Raw genomic sequence first — 27501 nt, 5'->3', positions numbered from 1 at the left:
AAGTTAGACTTCAAACCAAAATTAATCAAACAAGATGAAGATGGTCATTTCGTTTTCATCGTAGGGGAAATCCATCAACACAAAGTCTCAGTTCTGAACATCTATGCCCATAATACAAAGGCACCAACATTTGAAAAAGAAACGCTACTAAAACTCAAAGTTCATATAACACCTCACACACTTTTAGTGGGAGACTTCAATATACCACTCTCAACACTAGACAGGACCACCAATCAGAAACTCAACACAGAAACAAAAGAACTAACAGAAGTTATGTCTCAACTGGGATTAACAGACATCTATAGAACATTCCATCCAAAGAAAAAAGAATATACTTTCTTCTCTGCTCCACATAGAACCTTCTCTAAAATCGACCACATACTAGGTGACATAACAAACCTCAACAGATACAAGAGAATAGGAATAGTCCCCTGTATCTTATCAGACCACCATGCTTTAAAATTGGAATTCAACAACAACACAAATAGCAGAAAACCTGCAAACTCAAGGAAACTGAACAATGTGCAATTGTACCACTCCTAGGTCAAAGAGGAAATAAACAAAAAAATTAAGGACTTTCTGATATTCAACGAGAATGAGGACACAATATGCCCGAACTTATGGGACACCTTGAAAGCATTGCTACGAGGGATGTTCATTGCACTAAGTGCCCATATGAAGAAAACAGAGGATAGTCACATAAGAGAATTAACAGCGCAACTGTAAGCCTTAGAACAGAGAGAAGTGAACTCACCCGTAGAAGTAGATGCCAGGAAATAATCAACTTGATGGCTGAAATCAACAAAATAGAAACCAGGAAAACAATACAAAAAAAAAATCAATGCAACGAAGAATTGGTTTTCTGAGAAAATCAACAAGATAGACAAACCTTTATCCAAATTAACGAAAAAGCAGAGAGAGAATATGCAAATTAACAAAATCAGAAACGAAAAGGGGAATATAACAACAGAGGAAATGCAGACAATTTTCAGGTCATACTTTGAAAATCTGCATTCCACAAAAATTGAAATTCAAAGGAAATGGACAAATTTCTGGATAATTATAACTTACCAAATTAAATTAAGAACAGAAAAACAACTTAAATAGACCTAAAACCTGCAAAGAAATAGAAGCAGTCATCGAAAGCCTTCCAACCAAAAAAGTCCAGAGCCAGATGGATTCAGTGCAGAATTCTACCAAACACTAAAGGAAGAACTAATACCACTACTCCTCAAACTATTCCACAAAATAGAAACAGAAGGTTCATTGCCAAACTCTGTTTATGAGGCCACAATAACCTTGGTACCCAAGCCTCACAAAGACACAACTAAGAAAGAAAACTATAGACCAATATCCCTGATGAATATCGATGCAAAAATACTCAATAAAATACTGGCAAACTGAATTCAAGAATACATCAGAGAAATCATACTCCATGACCAAGTAGGCTTCATCCCTGGAATGCAGGATGGTTTATCACACAAAAATCTATCAAGGTGATCCACCATATAAACAAACAGAAAAAGAAAAACCATATGATTATCTCCCTAGATGCTGAAAACTCTTTCTACAAAATTCAACACCCTTTCATGATAAAGGTCTTGGAGAGGTCAGGGATAATAGGATCATACCTAAACATAATAAGAACCATATACAGCAAACCAACTGCCAACATCAAACTGAATGGAGAGAAACTTAAGCCAATTCCTATAAAATCAAGAACAAGACAAAGCTGCCCTCTCTCTCCATATCTCAATATCGTACTAGATGATCTAGCTAATGCTATAAGACAACAAAAGCAGATCAACGTGATCCAATTTGAAAAGGAAGAACTCAAACTGTCTCGATTTGCAGATGATATGATAGTTTATATAAGCAACCCAATACACTCTACGAGGGAACTCCTACAGCTGATAAACACCTTCAGAAAATTAGCAGGATACAAGATAAACTCAAAAAAATAACAATAGCCCTACTTTTTTCAGACGACAAAGAGACAGAGAAAGAAATTGAGAAGCATCACCCTTTACAATAGCCTCAAGCAACATAAAGAATCTTGGTGTAATGCTTACCAAACAAATAAAAGACCTATATAACAAGAACATTGTGGCTCTAAAGAAAGAAATTAAGAAAGACACCAGAAAATTGAAAGATCTCCCATGCTCTTGAACAGGTAGGATAAACATAGTAAAAATGGCAATCTTACCAAAAGCAATCTACAGATTCAATGCAATCCCCATTAATATCCCCCCCACAATTCTTCACTGACCTTGAAATGATAATAATCAACTTTATATAGAAAAACAAAAGACCCAGGATAGCCAAAACAACCATATACAATATAAGAACTTCAGGAGGCATCACCATTCCTGATTTTTAAATCTACTACAGAGCTATAGTTCTTACAACAGCCTGGTATTGGCATAAAAATAGACAGGCAGATCAATGGAATGGAATTGAAAATCCTGATATTAACCCACACACCTAATGAACACCTGATTTTCAACAAAACAGCTAAAATTATACAATGGGGTGCAGACAGCATTTTCAACAAATGGTGCTGGCACAATTGGATGAGGGTGTGTAGAAGACTGCAGATAGACCCATGTCTGTCACAAAACTCAAGCCCAAATCGATCAAACACCTCAATCCAGCCACACTGAACCTCTTAGAAGAGAAAGTAGGAGGTACCCTTGAAAATAACTCCATTGGCACAGACCCTGAGAAAAACAATTAATAAGGGACCTCTTCAAACTTAAAAGCTTATGTAAGGCAAAGGACACAGTGGACAAGACCAAATGGCAGCCCACAGACTGGGAAAAGATTTTTCACCAATCCTGTATCCGACAAAGGGCAAATTTTAGAACTCATGAAACTAGTCAACATAACACCAAATAACCCTATTAAAAAATGGGTTACAGAATGAAGAAAGAATTCTCAACAGAGGAAATCAAAAAGGCTGAAAGACACTTAAGAAAATGCTCCACATCCTTAGCTATCAGGGAAATGCAAATCAAAACATCTTTGACATACCATCTTACTCCTGCCACAATGGATAAATTAGAAACACCAATGATGACTCATGTTGGAGAGGATGTGGAGAAATGGGAACACTCCTCCACTGCTGGTGGGAACGCAAACTCATACAGCCATTTTGGAGATCAGTATGGCGGTTCCTCAGGAAAATTGGAATTAGTTTACCACAGGACCCGGCAATCCCCCTCTTGGGCATATACCCATATGATCCACATCCACGCAAAAAAGACATCTGTTCAACTATGTTCACGGCAGCACTATTTGTAATAGCAAGAACCTGGAAGCAGCCTAGATGCCCCTCAATTGAAGAATGGTTAATGAAGATGTGGCACACCTACACAATGGAATACTACTCTGCAGAAAAAAATAATGGTATCTTGAAATTCGCAGGCAAGTGGATGGCACTTGAAGAAACCATCCTGAATGAGGTAACCCAGTCACAAAAAGAGGAACACAGTATGTACTCACCCATATGTGGATTTTAGACCTAGATCAAAGGATCACCAGCCTATAATTCACACCACCAGAGGAACTAGGATAGAAGGTGTATTCTAAGAGATTCATATAAAGTCCCTCACAGAACTGGGAAGGGACAAGTCCCCCAGAGCTCAGTTGAAGTGGGGGGGGCAGCAAATGGAGAGAGAAGTAGGAGAAAATGAGGGGGAGTAAAGGAAAATATGTGCGACCAGGAAGATTGAGCCCGGTTAGGAATAGAAGATGAGAGAGAGAGAGAGAACATAAAAGATGGAGCCAATAATGGTTTGAAGTTAAATTGAACACAAAGAAAGGTCTAGAGAGCTACAAGACTGCTGCCCACTAACAATCTGAGCTTCTGTGGAAAGGCTATCATAAATGCCCTTCCCGAAGAGTGAGATCAACAACAAACTTATCCATGGAGTCCTAAACTTGTGCCTGATGGAAACAGGAGCAAACACCCATACATAAACACTGAGTCGAAGTAGAACCCAGATGCAGATGGAGAGGACAAGACCAGGCTGAAGAAACACATAGAGACAGCTTACCTGAACAAGAAGGAGCTAATGGGCCAGCAGACTGATAGCTGGGAAGCCAGCATGGGAATGACTCAGGCCCTCCTGAATATGCCTCTCAGCCAGAAGAACTGAGCAGTCTAAGAGACCTCAGACAGTGGAGCCAGGATGTATCCCTGGTGCACAAAAGGACCTTGCGAACACATCCCCCATGGAGGGATAACTGCCTTAACCTAGAGACAGGAGAGAAGCCCTAGTCCATACTTCACATGACCTGTCAGATCTACATGACCCCAACTGGATGGCATTCCCCTACATATGGAATTGGGGTGGGGGGATAGGAGGGGAGGGTGGATAGATTGCATGTGAGAGGGCAGAGAGGGTAAAGGGGAGAGAGGGAGAGGGAACTGTGATGGACATATAAAATAATAAATTAAATTAAAAAAATGCTTTGACTCCAAAATTTAAGCTCAAGGACAAGTTACTGGGGAAAAGGATTTCTATTTTTGTTTCCATAGAAAATGAAAAGATGTGGATTCCTTCCAGACTAATGTGTTTTGATAAAGCCAGACTGCCTGAAACAGAGTACCAGGTGATCCTACATTCAAAACAGCTGGACAAAGCAGCCTTACAGACTACAGCCAGGATTTCTGCATCTTCTTGGAATTACCTTGTCAGAGACCCTTACCAGCAGGAAGTAGTATGGAAAGAATGATGCCCAAATTCCCAAATATTGTCTAATGTTTGTTTTCATTTAAATGGAATTGGTTATATAAAATAACAAAAAGGTAAAAATCATTATTTTATTTCTTTATTCATGAACACCAGGCTAAAATACTGGAGAACAAAGACATGGATTGTTAACATATATATTACAAATCTATGTATGTTCTAGAAGCATTTGAAATGTAACAAAAAGACACAATAGCAAATAAAAGCTGTTAAAATTATTTGAAATTTACAATTAACCATAAAATTGTGACCCAACAATCCATTACCTTGATCTGATTTTCCTTAACTTTTAGGCGTTGCTCTGCCTGTACATTGGATACTTCGATTGCTGTTTTCTGTTTATTGAGTTGATTCATTTGTTCTTTCATGACTTTAGCTTCTTCTAAATACTGACAGGAAAACAATAACAACGATGTGAAAGATAGCACAATGTTTAGAAGAATTTTTTCAATATCATTAAAAGATACTAAATGTGTTATTAAATGATATTAAAAAAAAGATAGGGTTGCTACTTAAATAGGGACTCAGATGGGGTTCCTTTTTATAAAGAACTTTCAAAGCAGAAGAGTACAAAATAAGAAATATTCTTCAATTGATTTACAAGGAAAATTTTAATCAAGTACACGATTTTGACACATACTTGTATGAAAAATCTAGTCAATTCTTTCTATCTTTGTACCCTATATACTCTGCTACATCTCATTACTTTTGTTTAATTGTTTGTTTTGTTTTCCCAATAGAGTTTCTCTGTATTGCTTTGGAGCCTGTCCTAGAACCTACTCTGTAGACCAGGCTGGCCTGGAACTCACAGCAGAGATACACCTGCCTCTGCCTCCCAGGTGTTGGAAAAAAGGTATGTGCCACCAATGCCCAGATATATATATATATATATATATATATATATATATATATATATATATATATTCTTTCTCTGCAGATAATCTGAGCCTCAACTGCACTGTGAGTTCCAGTTTAGCCTGGTATACATGGTAGGACTTTGAAGTGAGGATGACTCAGTTTTTATTATAGTAAGAACAATCAACACAGGAGTCCTCACCACAATGTTTTCTAAAACCTGAGATGATAGAACAAAGATGTGAAAGGAGAAGGCATCAACCCCAAAAGAAAATGGACAACCAGAAGGAACACATGTGAGACCAAACAATCCACAGACAATAGAAGAAACATGAGCCAGTTAGAAAATCCTAAAATAAGATGACTTGACACAATCCAGATAGGCTCATGATTGAAAGCAGTAGTAGTAGAGGGAGGAATGGAAACCAAAAGGGAATAATTAGGGAACTGGAGAGACAGTAGAGTAGTTAAAAGCACATACTGCTCTTGCAGAGGACCCACACTCAATTCCCTGCACCTGCACTGAGTAGCTCAAAGGTGCCTGTAATTCTATATGATCTAATGTCCTCCTCTAGTCCCTATGAATGCCTGAACATATACACACATACCAACACACAGAAGTATACACATGCTCCTGATATCTCTCCTATTACCTCCCTGTACCTGTCTTCTCTCAAACATGCATATACACATCACATTTTCTGTCACTCATCTCATTTTTTTTTTTATGCATACATATAGCTGAATGTTTCATCCCTACTGGCAAGCTTCAATAGTGCTGTAAGGTGTTATGCATACAGCAGTCCAAACATATTCATCAATGTCACCTACCTGTGAAGCACAAAAGCTGAAATAACAACCCAGCAGCAAGATGTGGCTTATGGTACCACAGTAGCATAAGTGTTATTAAAGTAAGCAACCACTTTCTAATTGGATTTAAGGCCAACCAGCTCAATGAGATGACATGTTGTCCAGCACAGCAATGCACACCTTTCACCTCAGTGCTCAGGAGGCAGATACAGGTGGAATTCTGTGAGATCAAAGTCATCCTGATCTACATAGGGAGCTCCAGGATAGACAGAATTACTTAGAGAGATTCTTTCTAAAAAATAAACTGGACCGTCCCTGACACTATTAAGGCCTCTAGTCACTACACACAGTTACACATATGTATCCACGTGAACAAATGAATACACACACACACACACACACACACACACACAACAAATCAGGTAGTCGTCAATATCATTATCATGGAAGGGCTTTAAAGTTAGTCTCTCCAATATTTCTTGGATTGCTATTTGGTCACAGAAGGCCTTACCCTCCCTGAGAAGCAGAAAGGGGATAGGGTGGGTTTTGGTGGGGGTTATAGGGGTGAATGGGAACATGAGGGAACTGGGATTGACATGTAAAACAACATTTTTTCAAATTTAAATAAAAAGGAAAAAAAAACAAAATTTAAATTATCACAATAAATAGTTCTAGTAACCCACAGTTTCAAGAGTTTCCAGAATGTAAGAATCCAACATATTAATGAAACCCTATGTGACACATCATCACACAATCTCAGAGAGCCAGAGACAACAGAAAGATAATGTTCGAAAAGAAAAAAAGGGCAGAAAGCAAAGAAGGTCCCATAATCAACACATCATTCAAGTTTCAAAACCAAACATGGAAAGGGAAGACAATGCAGCAATATCAAAATTTTATTTAAAAAAAAATGCAGCACAGCAGAAAGATCTCCTGGTTTGAGGCCTGCATGAGATTATAGTGAGTTCCAGAACAGCCAAGACTATTACACAGAGAAACCCTGTCACACTAACAACAACAAAAGCAGAATCAAAACACCAAGAAGTGCAAATAAGTATCGAAATATCAGAAACATGAAAGAGAACAAGGAGTTAGAGCAATTTCTCAGTGGTTAATACCATGCACTGTTCTCCAAGAGGTCCTGAGTTCAGTTCCCAGCACCTATATCGGGCTCATCACAGCCACTTATAACTCCAAGTACAGGAGATTCAACATCCTTCCCTGGCCTTTCAGAGCACCTTAATCATGAACACAAATGCACACAAATATAACATGCACAAAATTAAAAAAAATAATAATTAATTTTGAAATAAAATCTTTTTTAAAAATGGAAAATAAGACCTTTACAGCTATGCAATTGCCTTTAAAAATTACCTACTGTACCTTATTATCTGAAAGATAAACAAGTTAATTAATCACAAATGTTCTCTTTTGAAAGAGGAAACAGAACATTTAAGATAAGGAAACAAGAATCCTTGGCTGCTGAGTGAACTGTAGTATCAGGACAAAAATGCCCAGTAGATCTATAGAACACATTTTTCTTTTTCTTTCTTTGCTCTTTCTCTTTCCTTCCTTCCTTCCTTCCTTCTCCCTTCTTTCCTTCTTGGAGACATGGTTTCTCTGGCTATCCAGGATCTCATTCTGTAGACCCGGCTGGGCTCAAAGTCACAGAAATCCACCTGCTTCTGTTCACAGTGCTGGGATAAATAGGTATGTGACACCACTGCCACTCATTACACATTCTTATTGGACTAGGAGAATCTAAGATTCCAAGAAAAATGGCCCCCAGAAGAAAATGAAGGAGTCCAAGAGTATCTATGGTTATTTCACGAGACCTGAATTTGGTTCCCCTTACAGACCATGTTGGGGATCTGATGCTTGTGGCCTCCAAAGGTACCTGCACTTGTGTGCACATATCTACAATCAAGTTACACACATGCACATAATTAAAATAAAAAATAGAACAGGAAAAATCTGGCAGTAGGCACACACATAACTTTGAACCCAGCAATTAGGAGACTGAGTACCTCAGTAAGTTCCAGGTCACCCTGAATTTCAATACAAGACACTCTCAAAAAAAATAACAATAATGACAATAATAGAATTGTAAATGAACAAATTAGCCAAGGTAGTTGAGTGATTGGCATTTCCATTGAGATAGATTACAAATATCCATTACAGGAAGCCAAGTAGTAAAATAAAACGTCGGGCAACTCAGGATATATAGTCAAGTCAGACAGACTACTATTCAGAGATCCATAATACTGTAAGAAGAAAATGTCACACTAGTAATTTGGGAAGATAGTAAAGGCGTTTCCACAAGAGGAAAAGGACAGTATGTCTGTAACAAAGTAAAGGTAAGGACAAACACCATGTCACACCTGTGCACAGTCAAACTCTCACACCACACCCCCACAAACACCCCCATCTCAATATGCACACTATAGAAAGGAAGGAAAAGAGAGACAGCAAGGGAGGGAAAGGAAGGAAGAAAAGAGACGAGGGGAAGGGGCCTGGGACCTGGGAAGACAAACAGATTTATGACAACAGCAGCGAGAGCACTTGTGGGTTAGTGTCTAGGAGAGAAGAGGGTGAGGATAAAAGGTAAGATTTCACTTTACATTACCCAAGAACTCCTCCCTCCTCTAGCACCCCAATTGGTAATCTGTTAACTCTTACTGCAGTCTTTATTGTGAGGAATCCTGTTAGCCGATGTCTCCTGTGAGAGTAAAAATTCTGACTGCCTTCTATCAGGGAAGAAGACAGATGGAAGAACACACTTTTAAATCCTTTATGGGAGTCTGCAGGGGAGACTTCCTGTTCTCATAAGCTTACTCATTCACTACACAACTCCACACATGGTTCATTTGTGAGTACCCACAACATCAAAGGCTATATTCATATCTAAAAAAAAATATCTGTAGTCTACAAACCTGACGCACACTTTCCTGACGTTGAGAATTTTCATTCAAGGTATCTGTTATTACTCCTTTAAGTCGTTCTTTATTTATTTCAAATATTCTTAGTGTGGTTTTGGCCTAAGTAAGAGAAATACACCGTTTATAACAATTTCGCAGAAAGCCCCCTGATTATGTCTTTTCTGAAGAACATAAAAAATGTAAGCAAAAGCCAAAACATTCCACTATTTACAGCAGAGGCAGTATCAACACTACTTTGATAGACAAAGTCATTTGCCACATGACTTTGAACAAATTATTGAACCTTCCATGTACAATGCAGACCATTTTGTTAACTACTGAAATAGAAAAGAACAATTATTAGTTACAGAATTATTGGTATATTTAGCGGCTTACTTAAAACACTGCTTTACTGCCTATTTGCCAAACATGGCTTCACTTGCTACCAGGAAGGGAATAACCTGGAGAAATAGCTGAAAGAATGGGTTGTCACCCTTAGCAACCTGCTACTGCCATGTACACTTCAGAAAAATTTGCTTGCTTGCCTGCCCACTTTGTGATTTTAGAAAAGAAACTCTAACTAGAATTGAAGGCTTTCTGGAGGTCTCAGGAGGACAGTCCACTGGTGACCTCTCTCTTCCATGCTCACTAGTGTAGGAGTAGATATTAGAGAAAGACCCCACACTCCTTACACTTTGTCTCCTGACCTAAACTTTATACAGCAGGAAGCAAACCTATTTATTATTGATACATGTTACACAACTTCAAGAGTGCTCAGATACATTCCTAGGTTAAATATATCTAGAGGAAAATGAATTTCAATCAAAGTAACACATTAAAACAAATGCATATTTAAGATTGGCTACATTTCAAATACTAACAATATTTTATTACCTAATGTGATGGCTGTTTGGTTATCAATGATAACTGGAATTAACTAAAACCCAAGGAAGCTGTGAGTACTGTTTCTAAATTAAATAATTTCAAGTGGCAAGACCCACATTTAATCTGGATCTTTTGAGGTGGGAAGATCCACCTATATTCCAGGCTATACCTTCTGGCAGCAGCCTATCTAAAGGACATGGAAGAGGAAGCTTGCTGGTCCTCACCCTCACTGGCATTACAGCCTACTTCTTTGGTATTCCAGTGTATACTGAGTATCAGGTGAGATATCCAGCCTCATGGACTGAGAAAGTGCTGGATTCTTGGACTCTCTGTTGGTAGACTGACATTGCTGGTCTGAGTGGAACACAGCCTGGAAATCGCTTTAATAAATACCCGATATATAGATAGATATCTATTTAGATAGACAGATAGATAGATGACATCTCATAAGTTCTGTTCCTCTAAAAAACTCTGACAAATATACCTAATAATAATATGAAACATAAATTGTCTTCAGAAGTGACAGACTAATTTATTTCAACTTAACTTACTTCAGCTAGCTGTGATTTGACAGACTGTGATTCATCTGCTAGAGACTGGATCATTTTTGAAAGGTCACTCATCTGAAAAGACAGTATCAGTCAGTAAGTATTTAATAAGTCCATTTTGCTCCAAGACAACATGCATTAGTTAGGTACATTGTTAATTTACTGTTAATAAAAGGGAGAGGCCAGATAAGGAGGCCTTGTCAGCTTGCATTCCAAGTGCTCACAAGGATTTTAAAAATTATGTAATCACATGATGTCCTTAAAAAAGCAATACATCATAGAACTTTTCAGGTTTAAGGTGAACCCACTAATTCATATGTTAAATAATCTCACACACATCAAGATTTTGCTTAATCCAGAATTTAAAGTAAAATAAATGATATATATATATATATATATATATATATTATATGTTATATATTTTTCACTATGAATATTCAAGTTATATTCTTTATGGTTACTTCCAACGTAAATATTGAAATTTTCCATTTAAAATAACAAGCGAGCCAAGTGTGGGGATGCACACTTGTAACCCCAGCTCTTAAGAGGCACAGGCAGGAAGGTCATGAGTTTTAGGCCAGCCTCACTTATACATACAGGACTATATTCTAATACTATGTCAATGAATATAAACAATACGAAAACAGGAATATGCACAAGCCACTCATCATAACATCTAAAAAGTAAAAGTTTGATGGGAGGTGTTGGCCCATGCCTTTAATCCCAGAAAACAGGAGGCAGAGGGAGGTGGATCTTTGTGAGTTCCAGGCCAGCCTGGTCTGCATAGTGAGTTTCACAACAGCCAGAGCTATTACATGGAGAAATCCTGTCTTGAAAAAACAGAACATAACAACAAATAAATAAAAGAGGTGAAAAGATCAGATCAGATGTGAAAAATTTTGTTCTCATATTATTCTACATCATTTTTTTTTCTCTTTTGATTTTTCAAGACAGGGTTTTTCTGTGTCACTTTGGAACCTTCCTGGAACTCATTCAGTAGAGCAGGCTGGCCTCAAACTCACAGAGATCTGCCTGCCTCTGCCTGCAGAGTGCTAAGATTAAAGGCATTTGTCAAGAATGCCCAGCCTGCATTCCATTTTTTATATACATGAGTTTATTTACATTTTTGAAGATAGTATATCCTCTCCCTGTTCAGGGCAGGATAGCTTGGAACTGTTGTTTCTTCCTCCCAAGTGCTGGTATTATAAGTTTGTGCCACTATGGTTGGCTCACATATAATATTTTAATCAATATTTAATTTATAGGTAAGATTCATAATTCTCTTGGAATATATAAGACTCACCAATTTCTCTTCTTCATAATGCTTAGCTCTCTCTTCTTCTAGTTTCTTCTCTATAAGTAATATTTCTTCTTCAAGTTTAGATTTATCTCTTTCTAGATTTTTATAAGTTGCCTAAAATAGAAAGCTAACTTTAACAAGCCAAACATAAGAATTTTTAGTTAGGTTAAAAATCAGATGATTGTAGGGTAAAAATCAGATGAGTATACTCAAATATATAAACACTTTATACATTTTTTCATTTCTCAAATATTAAAATAACAGCAGGTTTAACAGTTGCCAGCAACTTCTATAAAAAAAAAAAGTGTAAGTATTTTAGGTGCCCACCAGTTAACCACGGCAAACAATGAATATCCCCTGAAGGAATTAAAACAGTTGCATTCCAAAAAAACTTTTATGTAAAAATAAAGAAAAATTAATGAGTTTATTTGGAGTCTAAACTCCCTGCAGATTCTACAAGGGCATTCTAAATCATAAGAAACAGACTTGCTACTCAGGACAGAGGATGACAGAACTGACATACTGGACTGAACACATAATCTAAGTGACAAAGTTTTTTTTTCTGTTTTATCATTGGTAGGAGCAGGCTACTTCTATTTACTCTACAGGCTCACAACTCAGTTTTAATAACCGTTCCACTTTCAAAGAGTATTGAGGCACTTCATCACATCATACTCTGTCTGTTAAGACAAGTCATTGTGTCCTCTGAATCAGGAGAGTTAACTGTCCATCTCTCCTAAACTCTCCATTCTGTGAAATCATGGTTATGGACTGAAAACTGGCTGTGATGGAGTGTGTAGACAAGGGTTGATGCACAGAAAGGGATTAAATATTTATCACCATGCCACTCTTTACAATGTAAACCTCAATTCTAATTTTAGTAAATATCTACTACCATGGTAAGAAAAAACAATATGGTCACAACTTACTTGTCTGCTACTATGCTTAAATTTGTGAGAGTTCTATGTCTCTTTCCTGGAGCAAACTATGTCAAAAGTAGGAATTGTCTTTCCAATCCATTCACCAGAGTACAGAATGCAGAATTTCTTTCTTTCTATAAATCTATAGCTTCTGATAAACTGATTTTGTATCCCTCAAAACAAGTTAATGACAAGAGATAAAACTGTTATGTTTTAAAATATTTTATGCCACCTACAACTATTCTGTTTCCACTAACTTTTTCTGTACATTGTAAGATCCAGATACACAATTTCATATTTCTCTGACATAATTGTTTTTGAGGAGACAAGATATTTCTAATAAGAATCTTTTCCCTAGCTTTTACATCATACTTTTTTTTACCTTCAAACTCTGTACTTCTGTTGATGCCTTGTCAAAGTTGGCCTCCTTTAAGGATGACTCTAAGCCTTCATACTGAATAAAACAAGGGAACACATGAGGGAAAAAATACAAATTTTAACTCAACTTGTATCTAAATAGACACCAAAGAAGGAAACAGAATTTATATCCACCATGTGAAGTACCCTTGGATTTTATGAGCTTAGTTTGCAATCTAAACACTGTGCTGAGGAAAGCCAGGTCTACAAACAAGCCACAACCACCAGCCTAGGCAACATATGGCAGAACGTTTCCTTTGTGAATACCATAGTTGCCCCACATCTGCTGGGGCTGAAAACCCTAACAGCAAGTGTGACTAAAGTGGATCTAAAGAAGTGAGTCATCTACTATCCCCTGAACAGATTAATGGCTTCTCCAGTCTGTCAGTAGAACAATATGTGGTAACTGGCTATCAGACATTTATATCATGTGATAAATAAGGCAAGTAAGGAAGATAAAATCTGTGAGTTTCAGACCACCCTTGTCTACAGAGTGAGTTTCAGGACAGCCAGTGATGCACAGAGAAACCCTGTCTCAGCACCTCAGAATTTGTGTTATTTAGAGACAAAGCCTTTAAATACAGCTAGGTAAAATGAGGGATTTAAGATGACTACAACGTAATATGACTGGTATCCTATGTGGAGAGCACTAGGACAGAGAGTGACATAACAAGCAGACAGCAATATCTAAAGTCAAGGGACAGGTCACAGAGGAAGCAAAGCCTGGCTCTATCTTCATGGACTCATTTCAAGAACTGTAAGGAAATTCACTTCTGCTGCTAAAGGTATTTTGTCACAGTAGCCCTAGCATTCCCGAATGAAAACAGTAAATAAAGTCTCTACATGATAACAAGTAAAAGTACCTTTACATCCTTGATAAGCAAAAAAAAAACCTCATGAAACATTACACTACATTAAATTGTAATTCAAATCCTCTACCTTCTAAGACACTGAACAAAACAGAAATGTAAGCCACAGAGTAGAAGAGATTTACAATCCATATATCTGACAAAACTCTTTCTTATATATGACATAAAATAGTAAAAGCAAAGGCCCTAATCTATATGGCATAAACTGAGAAAGATTATGAGTGCATTTAAAAGGATGGAAATGGGCAAGTGTGATGGCTCAGTAAGTAGTTAAGGAGCTTGCTGCCAAGACTGATAACCTGAGTTCAATCCTAGGGACCCACGTAATAAAAAGAGGAAAGTGACTCCTCTATGTCCTATTCTTGGTACACGCCTACACAAATAGACACACACAATAAAAATAAAGTCATCTTTTAACGTGGAAAAGACTTAAAAGGCAATTTTACAATATCTAAATGAGCAATAAGCAAATCAAGGTGCTCTGACTAATTAGTCAGGAAGGTAAACACTACACATCACCAGGGTGGCTGCAAAGAGAATGGCTAAGTGATGAAGTTGAGCAGCAACAGAGCTCTGGTCTGAAACAAAGCTCTGATGGCAAGCAATAACCCATGGAGAACAATTAAGCTCCACACTGTGATGGATGGTATTTTCAAACACATCTTACCTCCTCTTGAGCAAGGCACACTTTGTCAATTAGATCACATTTCTTTTTGATTTCCATTGCAAGTTCCACAGCCAGTCTATTCTCTCTTACTGAGCAAGCAAAGAAAAAATTATTATGACTAAAGTGTGAAAACGCTTTAAATTATATACAATCACAAGATCTAAAATCAAAAAAGACTACTTACTCAAATAAAGTCGGCTTTGAATCTGAAACAAAAATTTAACAAAATTACATTAAAACAAATATATCTTCAAGCAAATCTATCTGACTTCTACTTCCAGCTTTAAGATGCCAACTTTCTTATGGCCTTATGGTAAATAAATTACCCAAAAGCCTTCTATTTCAAATGAAAACAATGCTATATAGTAAGGTCTCCCATTGTGTGGTATCATGTGTGTTACCATATTAAAGGCTCTGAAACAGTCTTATTCTAAAGAAAACTGTATAATTCCACTTAACTCCATGTTTCCCATGCATATATTGGCTCTAAAGCAAAGTATTTTAAGGAGCCACCATTATTAAATCTCCTACGGTTAATAATCAAAATAAAAATATATGAAATATCATTGGACTCTAGACCTTGACTGACTAAAAAAACTCATTAGTCTTTTTCTTCTTCATACTTCAGCTTTCGATAAGGAAGGGATACATCCACCCTTGAGAACAGTGGGGATAGGGTAAAGTGATCAAGGGATGCAAACAAGAACACTCATGCCACCTAGAAAACAGAGACAGAAAATTGGAAGAAAAAAAAAATGACAAAAAAAAAAAAAAAAAACAGTGGGATATATGTAAGCAGAAGGTAAGGAAGAAAAAACCATGAAGATATTAGAAATGAAGTCAGTCAGAAGCACAAAGGCCAACATCTAAAAAGAAGTCTCAGAAAGAAAAGGCTATGTTATGACTCCCTCCTTAAAAACAGTTAGCATAGGAAAAAGCAATATAGGATCCATAGGAAAAAGCAATATAGGATCCAGGAGAGCCATGAAAGTAGCGATTTTTACTCTTAGTTGGGAAGTAGATACACCTGCAAACTTTTTAATATTGTTAGAAACAAACACAGACACCCCAAATTTAAAGAAGAAAAGGGAAAGAAAGAAAGTTGGGGCTTTAGTACTAGTGTGTAGTATCCCTACAATAAAATCCTTTAAAATACACTTACATAAAAATATTTCTGTTAATCTCTGTTCAGTTTTTAAAAACCACCTGTTAGCATAATGCAGAACACTAAGACCTAACTCATTTCCCTGAAATAACAAGTTTCTCCAATTAGATGTTCAATCTAAACACAAAATGAAGGTTAGAGAGAAATGGCTCAGAACATTTGTTAGTCTTGTAGAGGACCAAGATTCAAATGCCATCATCAACATTATAGCTCACAGTCATCAGTAATTCCAGCTCCAGGGCATCCAACAATGGCCCACTAATCACTTCTGTAGACCAGGAACACGTACCACACACACATGCATACAAGCAAAACAGCATACACATAAAAGGAAATAAACTTAAAAAACAAAAACAAAAAACTTAGAATGACCATTCACTTACTATAAGTGGTTACTTACTGATCGGTATCCTCTCCAAAGAAATAAAAAATGGTAACCAGTCCAATGGCAACCACACATATCAGCGATTCTAATGATGGCTCACTAGGATCAAAGCTTGTTGTCATATCTTCAGGCACTGCTGCCACAACCTTCAAGACAAAGAAAATAAACTTATAAGCATGCTTCTTCAACAGTACTGGTACATAGACAGGCACAGGTGGCTGTGGCCAACTCTATTCATATTGAATGGGCTACCATAAAATACAAAGCAGAATGCCTCCAAAGATGTTTTCTAGTAAATTACAATTGTTCTTATTGAGGGGCTAAGTGTGGTGAAACAGTAGTTTTCAAACAGAAGTTATGGGGAGATTCCACAGAGCATAACTCCAGGAGAGTTAAAGGATAAGGATATAGTATCAAGAAAAGAACATTGTGGAATATTTTATATGTGTTTCATTCTTTTATGTTGCATTTGTTTAACTCTGTAAAGCTGCATTACTTTGCCAGTCTAAAACACCTGATTGGCCTAATGAATAGCTGAACAGACCAATAGCTAGGCAGGAAAAAATAGTCAGGGCTGGCTGGCATGCAGAGAGTATAAATAGGAGGAGAGACCTAGAGAAGATCCAGGGACAAGAGGAGGAGGACACCAAGGGCACCAGTCATAGAGTAAGAAGGAAAGAAAGGCATATAGAATAAATAAAGGGAAAAGAGCTCAGAGGCAACACATAAAGAGAAATGGGATAATTTAATTTAGAAAAGCTGGCTAGAAACAGCTGAGCTAAGGCCAGCCATTCGTAAGTAAGAATAAATCTCAATGTATTTATTTAGGAGATGGGTGAGGGACACAGTCCCTACCAAAGATTTTTAAAATCCAGTAAAAAAAAAAAAAAAAAGTATCAATGATCTGGGTTGGGTTCTTTTCCCTGAGTTCAAGTTCATGATTTATCCATATGCACTGGGTTTGAAAAAACATTTCCTGCAGAGGAAAAACACTGAACTGCAGCTTGTCCTCTGAGGAAGGGAGAGTGATAAGAAACTAATGACAGAGCTTCAGAGTTGGGATTTAACCCCTTCCTTCCTGTCTCTTGAGTTAAATTAATGCAGTTTGAGCCCAAAAAGAAAATGGCTCTTTCAAAAACAACCCTAGAAATGATGGGCTTGACTCTTTCCAGGCATCAACATACACCATCTAGAAACTCCTCAGCTGTCTTCTCCTTGGGGTCTGACAAAATGAACAACAAATCCTTAGATAATTACTATCTATAAAACCTGTTTTATGCTAGTACATGACAAGGACCTTTTACTTCTACCAAAAAAAAAAATACATGCAATAGTATCCTCTTTTTTTATTCCCTGTATCTTTATTTTCCTTTTTACATCTGTGACTCCAGAAAGGATCCAAAGTGCAGGTGCACAGCCTCTGCTCTGGGTTTCATGGAGAGTTCCTTTAACCTTGTGTTTTAGATCCTTAAGGTACAGGACTGACCTTACAAGGGCTCAGAAAAGGGTTGAAAATATTTTATCCTGGTCCTCTCTCTCTTTCTCACCTGAGCCACATACAAACAAGTGTGATATCATGTTGCAAGGCAATGATAACGATTTGCTTCTAGGATCACAAGAATAGATATTCAGGCACGGCAAATATTTCCATTATCTCACTCCAGAGACTATGAATGTATATCCAAGCCCTCCACATACCCTCTAAAATATTCTTCCACACCTCGCAGAGTAAGGCCTGCAGTTAATTGCATATTTTACCTCTTCCTGAATCCATCTTCCCTCAGTGGGTTATTCTAGTCTTTATCACCAGGCCCCAATACTAACTGATCATAAACAAGTAGACTCCTCTGATAGCAGATAAAAAAGACTAAGACTAAAACTGTTACTAGAAACAAAGATGTGATGGAAAAGGCTAGCTCAGTCTTTAAGATGTAGGATTTTATGCAAGAGAACAATAAAATGAAGTAAATCTGTTGAAGTAAGGATAAAACAAACCGTTCATCAACAGTAGTTAGTTATTTTTAGATCTCATTTTCAGTGAGTCAGCATGAAAAGAGAACATGGTAAAAACACAACAAATAAGTTAGACTATCATACTAGCAAAATACTATGCAATAATAGCAGAAAATACATTCACTCTCAAATGTACATGGAAGATTCTTCAGAAAAAATCCAGGCATTAAGCTAAAACACACCTCAATGTTTTCTTTGTTTTTTGTTTTGTTTCTTTAAATAATCAAACCACATGGCCAAGCCCAGAGAAATGGCTCAGCAGCTGAAAACATTTGCTGCTCTTGCAGCAATCCATGTCAAGAAGTCCCTAAGTGCCTGCCCATGACTCCAGCTCTGTGAGATCTGATGCCCTCTTGCCGCTTCCTTGGGCAGCTGAAGCTACAAGCTCATACACACACATACACATAGTTTAAAATAGTAAAAATTCAATTAAAAAATTCCCATGTCAAGAAGCATCTTCTCTGATTACAACGGGTTAAAATTAGTTATCAAAAAAAACAGGAAGGGCTGGAGAGAGAGCTCAGCAGTTAAGAGCATTTGTCATTCTTATAGATAAATGACCCATGTTTGTTTCCCAGGGTCCACTTGGTGGCTCACCACTATCTATGACTCCATTTCCAGGGAAATATGTCACCCGTTAAGGCATCTTTAAGCACAGCAAACATGTGACGCATGGACATACATGCAAGAGCATGTACATAAAAGGTTTTTTTTAAAAAAAATAATAATAAAAATAATAAAATGCAACATAAAACTTACACAAAACAACTAATTCAGTGTGTAACAGGAAAATTTATAGTCATAAAAGACTTTGTAAAAAAAAAAATATGTGGGGGCAGGGGCTGGAAAGATCTCACAATGGTTAAAAACATTAGCTAGTTGTCAAGAGGTTCTGAGTTCAGGTCCTAGCATCCACATGGTAGCTCACAACCATCTGCAATGAGGTGCCCTCTTCTGCCCTGCAGGGATATAAGGAGACAGAACACACTATATATAATAAATAAATCTAAATAAAAATTTTAAATATTATTGGGCCAGGAAGATAGCTCAGCAGGTAAAAACTTTGCCACCAATCCTCAGGACCTGTGTTTGACCCCCATCACCAATGTGGTAGAAGGAAAAAACCGACTCTTGGGGCTTTGGATTTACACACACACACACACACACACACACACACACACACACACACCATATATACACAGAAAGGAATGTAATGCTCAGTTAAAAAAATCAATGTCATAATCCACAGTAAAAGAAATGAAGAAAAAGAAGATCTCAACAGATAGTAATAAAACATGTAAGAAAATCGACCGTCTAATCATCAGGAGACTGCAAACTAGGACTACTTTTCTCAATCTGACAAACAGCACCAATAGAAGACTCATAGCTAACACCATCCTGAAGGGGAGAGAATTGTTCCCTTACAAAATGCAACACACATCCACACAGCCCACTGAACCACAGAAAATCCAGCCAAGTCTGCAAAATCCCTCCGTGTTCCTCACCCCCAACCTTATCAAAAACAAGTGTTGGTAACTGCTAGGTGCCTGTGTATTTTATGTGAAAAGCCAGAGGCTGCTGTTGTAATGTCTTCCTTCTCTACCTCAATTTTTCTAAGGCAGAGTCTCTCACTGAATCTAGAGCTCACACATTCTCTGATAAACTGATGACCAGTGAACCTGGGATTCCTCTATTCATACCTCCACCCAGCGTTTACATTGCCTTAAGGGCTCCTACTCCAGATCATGGCAAGCACTTTCCTTTCCGCACTGAGTCATCTCCCTAGGCCCTGATTGTGGATTCTGAGGGAGATGTGTGTGATCTGAAATCATCTCTCATCTACAATATGCTTCTCTTCCCATAAGGCCCATCTCAGTAACTTAGCTGACAGAGCCAGGAACTTGGGACTATTCCAGATTCTTCACACATCCCACCCCTCTCTGCAGCTAATCAAGAAAGTCACACTCATTTTAGCTCTTATTTCTTCTTGCCCCATTTAGGACCAACTTCTCTATCCTTATCCCTATCAATTCTCCTTCCTGTGTTTTTTTCCCCTGACATTTGATTCTCATACTATCAGGAATATCTATACATTTTTCTATGGGTCTCACCACTGATGAGCCTGTGCTGGATCTCACACCCCACAGCAATCCTTGAGACCCACTGGTCTACAGTAAGCATCATGTCACATCAGGCCCTTGGCTCACTTATGCTGTGAGCTCCTGTGTATGCTGTTTTCACACCTCATCTACTGAAACTTATTTGCTCAGTCTAAAGACTTTGCCAGCAACCCAAGGAAAAACAATCACTCCCTTCCCTTATTTTGCATGTGTACTTCTATAGGCAATAGACTTCAACTGTGGATTAATTTTGTGTATTTTCTCCCCAAACAGCCAACATGATGAAAATGACCAAAATCCTTATTTCATTTAGAACCTCCATAGAGCATTTTTATTCATGGGCAAATGAACCATGAGCATGGCACTACTTACTTTAAATTCACAGAACATGAAGATAATTAGAACTGGCAGCAGCTCAAAAAATCCTCCATGGGCACACCACGGTGGCAGTACGAGGCACCGCCATCCCTGTGCCCACCATGGGGGGCCTTGCAGCTGGACAGATGGACAGCAGCAGAGCAGAGCACAGTCAGTGGGACACTGGGAAAGGGAAGGCTTCTGGGGCCGGCTGGCACCACTGCCCTCTCCACCTCCTTATCTCAGTTGACGCGTCAACGCTGGCACTCTGACCTCCAGCACCAGAGTCCTGGAGAGCTGGAGCAAGAAAACCTAAAGCACCCAGTGTGGGGCTGCAGGCCTACACTCCGAGGCCTGCGGCACAGCCCCGGAGTGAAAGCTCAGCCCCCTATCCCCAGCTACTATCGCACTCTGTCCTATCAAGTCAAAAAAACAAAAAAAAAAAACAAAAAACAAAACAAACAAAAAAAAACACTCCCCTATGGAACACTAAAAGCTGAAGCACCAACTTTGGGGCTACAGCCCTACACTCCGAGGGCTGGCACAGCCCCAGAGTGAAAGCTCAGCCCCCAAGTTACAGCTACTATCACGCTCTGTCCTATCCTCTCCAGTCCAAAAGCCACACTGTAGTAGCTAGGGGGAAACGCTCCTACGCAGAGATGTCGTCCTCCGTCATAATCAGTGTCAGAAAACGGCCTCTGACGTAAGAGACGATGACGCATTCACACTTCGAACTCACTGTGATCAGCCCAGTTATACCACTTGACTCCTAAGAAATATCCTTTCTTGACTCGGAATTAATAGCAGGTAGGTAGGTGGGTGGGTGGGTGGGTGGGTGTGTGTGTGTGTGTGTGTGTGTGTGTGTGTGTGTGTGTGTGTGTGTGTGTGTGCTAATTCCTGGAGATGGAGACATTCTGCTCAGCACTGCCCTATTTAGCATCCTATTTGTAGGCCTCATGAAATAAGCTGATGCTTTTGTGTATCTCAAATGTAGGACCTGAGAGTCACTGCTCTGAAATGTCTTTTTATTTTTCAGTGTCAGATCTCATTTCATTGCTCCATGTGCTTCCAAGTAATGACTGCTTTGAATTTCCTCCAAGAAAACTATGTAGGAACTTGGCAAAGTATGTTGGAAAAGAAAACAAAAACAAACAAACAAATAAAACAGACCATCTAAAGTTTTTAAGCATCAGAAATTTGGTTTGTTTTTCCCTAAATTGGAAGTTAGAGCTGATGTGTCAGTTCATTTCCCCAGTTGTTACCTTCAGGGTGATTGAACAGAAGATCAACTGATAAGTATTAATTGCCCTCAAGGAAGTTCTGGGAGCTACCTGTGTTTGCTGTGCTCACTGAACCACACCAAGTTGCAAAACTAGGTACCACCTGTACTTGCCCAAATTTAGTTTATCACTTTGGGCCATGTGGTTTTAGGACAGAGCTGACTGGAGTTGGGTTTTGGCCCCAACTAAGCTTTCTTACATGGAGAAGAAGCCTGAAACTCCAGTGCATGTGTGCTGTAGGCCAGTAGTGACACTGTTCAAATACACTAAGCAGAAAATGTCAACATGGCATATTGGCAAGGTAGTGAAGAACAGACTGAGATCCTTTATAATTTGGATCTGGTTTCATTCTTGATGACTCATTTTCATAGTTTTCTTAGTAGAATTTTTTTTTTTTTTTTTTTTTTTTTTTTTCTTGGAACAGGTTTTTCAGAGGCTGCCTGGGAACCGGCTCTTATACACCAGGCAGGTCTTGGACTCATAGAGATCCGCATACCCCAGCCTCAAAGGCTGGGATTAAAAGCCTGCCACACTCCTGATTGGTTCTTAATAGATTTTCAATAGCTGTTATAATCCTTTACTTTGGAGATGGAGCCATGATGATATATACCACAAAAAGTTATTCTTTATTAGTACTTTTTGGTATTACCCCGAGGGAGTATTCATTTACGTTAAAATACAAGCTCTGTTGACCTCCATATTTTCTGCTTTGAATTACCATCTCCAATCTGTTACTCCATCCCAAGAATTGCACTACTAACTTCTTTATTGTTTTCACTTCTCAGTGTTCACTTGAACATCTTATTTGAATCAGTTTCCACAAACATCAAGAGCTACACATTGAAGCACATATGACTTTTCAAATCCAGCTCCAATAATTCTTCAAAACTCTTCATAATTCTGTTATTTCCTTGGTGTGTGCTTCAGGATTATTGTGTAGAGGGGGCGTAATATTTGCAAATTGCTTCACAATAGTGTCTCTTATTTAACAAACACTTCTCAAATGTGACGTCAATGTTCACATAAACACAAGAAGATCCTCTTCTTTTTAGATGGTCTCCTGAGTCCTAGGAACACTCCACCTTTGGAATTCTTTCACTGATATACAAAACTTGCGAGCACAGCAAATGTTTAGATATTGTCTTGAAGAATTAAGTGAACTCTTTCTACAATTTTAATTATTTATTTGTCAGTGTCTGTGTGGGCAGATGAACCCTTGCCATTGTAAACATATGGTCAGAGGCCAAATTAGGATTTGAATTGTTCCCTACTAATTTTGAATTGTGTAAGTCTAGAAGACTTAACTTAGGCCTTTAGCTTTGACAGCAAGCATCTTTACCCACAAGGCTATCTCAAGGCCTAATGAATCAGATCATAAGAATTTGATTTATTATTTTTATTTTATCAGTCAAATGAACAAATTTAAGTGAAATGAAGGAACAATAGAATTATTTTTCCTATTTTACTTGTCTGTTTGGCCGTGTGTGTGTGTGTGTGTGTGTGTGTGTGTGTGTGTGTGTGTGTGTGTGTGCGCTACAGAAAGGATCAAGAACCATGTGTGTTTTAACATGAGCTACACTCACAGCTATGTTTTATTACTTTACTATCTAGGGATGATATTCTTTTCCTTTTTGCACTCTCTGGGATGGTAAATTCCCTACATAGACACTTAGCTATACTCAATATCTGGATTTCTTACCAACCATAATATAAATAGTAAGGGCCTGTAATGGAGGGTGGATGTCAATATAACCATATTCTAACTAGTTTGGAAAAAAAGCCTCAATGTCGGGATCAAAATATTTGAAGTTTTTTTGGTTAATGTTAGTTGCATGTCTTGCATGAATAGAATGAAGTTATACTCTTTTCATGAGTGACCACTGAGGAGGGTCATTTTGTCAGTGAGATGAAGAAATTCAGACTGCCACATGAGAGAGATTTGCTTTCCATGTGTTGTGAAAGAAAACAAATTTAAAACAACCAGAAATTAACCAAGTGGCAACTAGGGTTTTTTCCCTTAACCACTCATGTGTCTGGTGTTCACATACATGGCTGCCCTTTAATTTGTGGTCCTTCCAAGTGAGTTGAGGGACAACTAAAAAGGAGAAGTTGGATGAGAATAATATTCAGCAGATGACCCCAGGACAGAGAAGTTGCTTTCTTGTGATTAAATCCATAATGACAAACACATCTGTGTAGTTCTGTGCTGTGACTTTGCTGTGTTTACTTCCCCCACCTCCCTGTCAGGGCTAAGTCAGTGTGCTGTAATCTAACAGAGATCAGTTCTCAGCTTTTTTTTTTGAAATGATCTGTCCAGTCATAAGGAGTTAGTTTTCCTACTAATTCAATAACTACATTCTTCAATAGGATTTTAATTTCAAACCATTGGAATAACTTATTTTTTCTACCTCCATGTGAATGTGGGTTATTAATGAGTTCATTAGACCAAAGATAAATGATAAACAGTTTTTTAGTGAACAACTTATACAGCTAATAGTAAAGAACCCCTGAAACGGTCCTGCTTCAGAAGATGCAGTCTCTGCCCTTCTGATGCTCTCCAAGAACCTGAGAAAATACCCACCCCTACCCCCACTTCTCTCCCTTCAGGTAAAGGTAATTATCTTTATTCATAGTAAGAGGTAAGTATAATTTTAAAAGTGAGTTATATATCAGAAGTAGACATAATCACAGGCATACGGATACACAATCTGTTTGTTCTGTTGGCACTGTAATTTAGAAAATTAAACATGGGTACAAGATAAAGTTCACATTGCTGAAGGCAATTTAACTAGAGCACTTTCTCTGTTGGCTACACTCTTGTCCATAGATCACATGGCATGTCAGGCCTCTCCACTCTTGTGATTAAAGAAAACTCTGATGTAGACTGACCAAAGACTATGTGCCTGAATTAGAACTAGAACTATATCTTAGAAGTACCATACCACTCCAGGTGAGCCATCATCTCCTGAAATATTCTTAGGTGTCAAGAAACTGTCATTCCTCCCTTAGAGCAGAATCCCAAAGACCCAACTGAGTGTTGGTTGAAAGCATGCTGAATCTAGTTCAACAGTCCATTACCCATTGGTAGGTAAGGTACACAGTAAGCAGTGGATTTCTTTCTTTGGGTATTTGTGTGACACGGGCTCTTGTAGCCTAGACTGGCCACAAACTTATTGTATAACTCAAGACTTCCTGGAACTTTGGGCCTTCCTGCCTCTACTTCGCCAATTCTGGTATTGCAGGAATGAGCCACTATTTATATCTCGTAGGCTGGTGGTGGGTGTGCATTATTCCTAGAGCTTCCTGCATGTTAGGTAAGTACTCTACTAACTGAGCTGAGTACATGTCCTTTTAGACAGCATTGTTTGTGTTGCTGTATTGTTTAACTTTTAAACTCTTCCCAGACTGTTCTCTCTGTTTACAGCTCAGTTTTAAGTATACATATATAAGTATATATTGAAACTATATCAATTACTGAAATTTCAAACATTATTAATTTCACACGATGTGGGGTCTAATGTCATTTTTCCCTCAGTGCACTGAAAAATCTAATAGTTGTTAAGGCAGTAATATTTCAGGAAACTAAATTGCTACAACAGCCCGGTTCACAAATAAGAACGCTTGATGGTGAGACGAGTTTCATTTCAGAGTGTGACATTCTGAAGAGTGTGCAAGTAGTCAGGGAATGCTCCAGTGGACAGTCTCCTTAAGTTACATGCATCTAAACAGAATCTGCTTCTGAGATGTGATATGATGAAAGGAAGGTACTGCAAAGATGGGATGGGGTTCTTCTCCTGTAGGTAGATCTGGCTGGGATCATGTTCCTCTGCCTCACTGAGCTTCTGTCCTTCCACAGTAACTTGTATTCACAGAGGTGATTTGTAAGTAGGTTTCTGTGGCTTTTTCAGTGGAATAAGGCAAGTATGTTAGTTAGGTTATGATCACACACTAAACAAGTTTCCCTTGATGCGTTACTACCTATACAGACCAGCTTTCAGTTTCTGCAAACTTTCTTTCAGAGATGCTGATGTTGGGAGATGGGAGTCCTAGAATTCAGCACTGCAGCTAATGTTGGTTAAGTACATCACTACAACTTTGGCTATGTATATGGGAACAGAATTTCTAAGTTTCCAATATCACAAGAGATGTGGAAGCAACTCCCATGTTTGGCTCTCTCAAAATAGTCAGGTCTTTACTTATATCGAGAAAGATCTTCTATCCTTGTACTCTCAGGAAACTGTCAGCTGTCAGTGGTCACTGTTGCTCAGAGATGTCTATGAATGTTTCTTGGAAATGAGCTAATTGGGAGCTACATGAGAAAACTAGCCAAGGAGACATGGAGAAGTGTTGATGTTGGGATGTCGTTTGTTTTTAATGTTACTTCAGTTATAATCTGTGGAGTTTAGAATGACCTGCAAATGCTGACAGAAAACTCCAGACTCTTGAACCCTCCTCCAGACCTAATGAATCTAGAATGAGCACCAGAACTTGAATTTTTGGCTATATTACCCCCGGATAATAAACCCTTATGATCCTTCTATTGCTTTGAAGTTGCCTTCTCCTACTCCAACCTCCATATATCATGCATTCCTAAAACACATCTGAGATTGGATCAATCTCGTATTAAAAACTCTTTTATTTTTCCACTCTAAGGGATTTCCCCATTCTCTTTAGTAGGCTATACATACTTTGCAACCTTCTGCTCTTTCGATATGAACCTCCTTCAATTCCAACCTTTGAACCTACCTTTGAACCTATAGCTGACTTCACAAGAATAGGCACATCTAAACAGGGAATGAAAACTGACTTCACAAGTTCACCTTTAGCATTCATATGCACATGGTGGTACACATGAGTGCATAGAGTAATCATAAATATTAGAAAGATTTCAGGCTATATTTATTTCACAAAAACACATACAGTCAGGTGTGCATAGTGTGTGCACATGCTTGGCAGTCTGTTTATATATATGGACACCTCTTCTATCTTTTTCCCTTTAGGTATTTGAGAAATTCTGCTTCCTACTTGTTTTGCAGACCAAATTGAAAGTTAATCTCCTCTGGACATTTCCATCTGATTGTGTCCATATTCTCCCCCCTCCTTTTAATTGTCATTCTATCAGATGGATGCTGTGCACCCACTTATCATTTATACCAGCAGAGTTCATTGTATTCTGTAATTACAGATGTGGGAGGTTATTACCAAATGGCTACCATTAAACCGTCTAGAATGTAC

General features: G+C 38.2%; 1 protein-coding gene and 1 non-coding gene across 2 annotated transcripts in view; both read right to left on the bottom strand.

The window, feature by feature from the left end:
• LOC127214447 (melanoma inhibitory activity protein 2-like) overlaps positions 1 to 21708 on the bottom strand; it is a 31323-nt gene extending 9615 nt beyond the window's left edge. The window contains 10 exon segments of the mRNA XM_051174848.1: positions 5024 to 5146; positions 9356 to 9460; positions 10777 to 10848; positions 12077 to 12204; positions 13366 to 13447; positions 14947 to 15031; positions 15127 to 15152; positions 16512 to 16540; positions 16543 to 16642; positions 21565 to 21708. Of these exon segments, the coding sequence (XP_051030805.1) occupies positions 5024 to 5146; positions 9356 to 9460; positions 10777 to 10848; positions 12077 to 12204; positions 13366 to 13447; positions 14947 to 15031; positions 15127 to 15152; positions 16512 to 16540; positions 16543 to 16642; positions 21565 to 21708 (894 nt within the window).
• LOC127214451 (small nucleolar RNA SNORA26) lies at positions 17874 to 17995 on the bottom strand. The gene has a single exon (XR_007833848.1). It is a non-coding gene; the product is annotated as a small nucleolar RNA SNORA26 (small nucleolar RNA).
• Positions 21709 to 27501: the final 5793 nt, after the last annotated feature.

Source organism: Phodopus roborovskii, unplaced genomic scaffold (genome assembly GCF_943737965.1).
Source record: "Phodopus roborovskii unplaced genomic scaffold, PHOROB, whole genome shotgun sequence".
NCBI lineage: Eukaryota > Metazoa > Chordata > Mammalia > Rodentia > Cricetidae > Phodopus > Phodopus roborovskii.
Note: the sequence above shows the minus strand (reverse complement) of the source record. Positions and strands in the feature narration are given on the sequence as shown.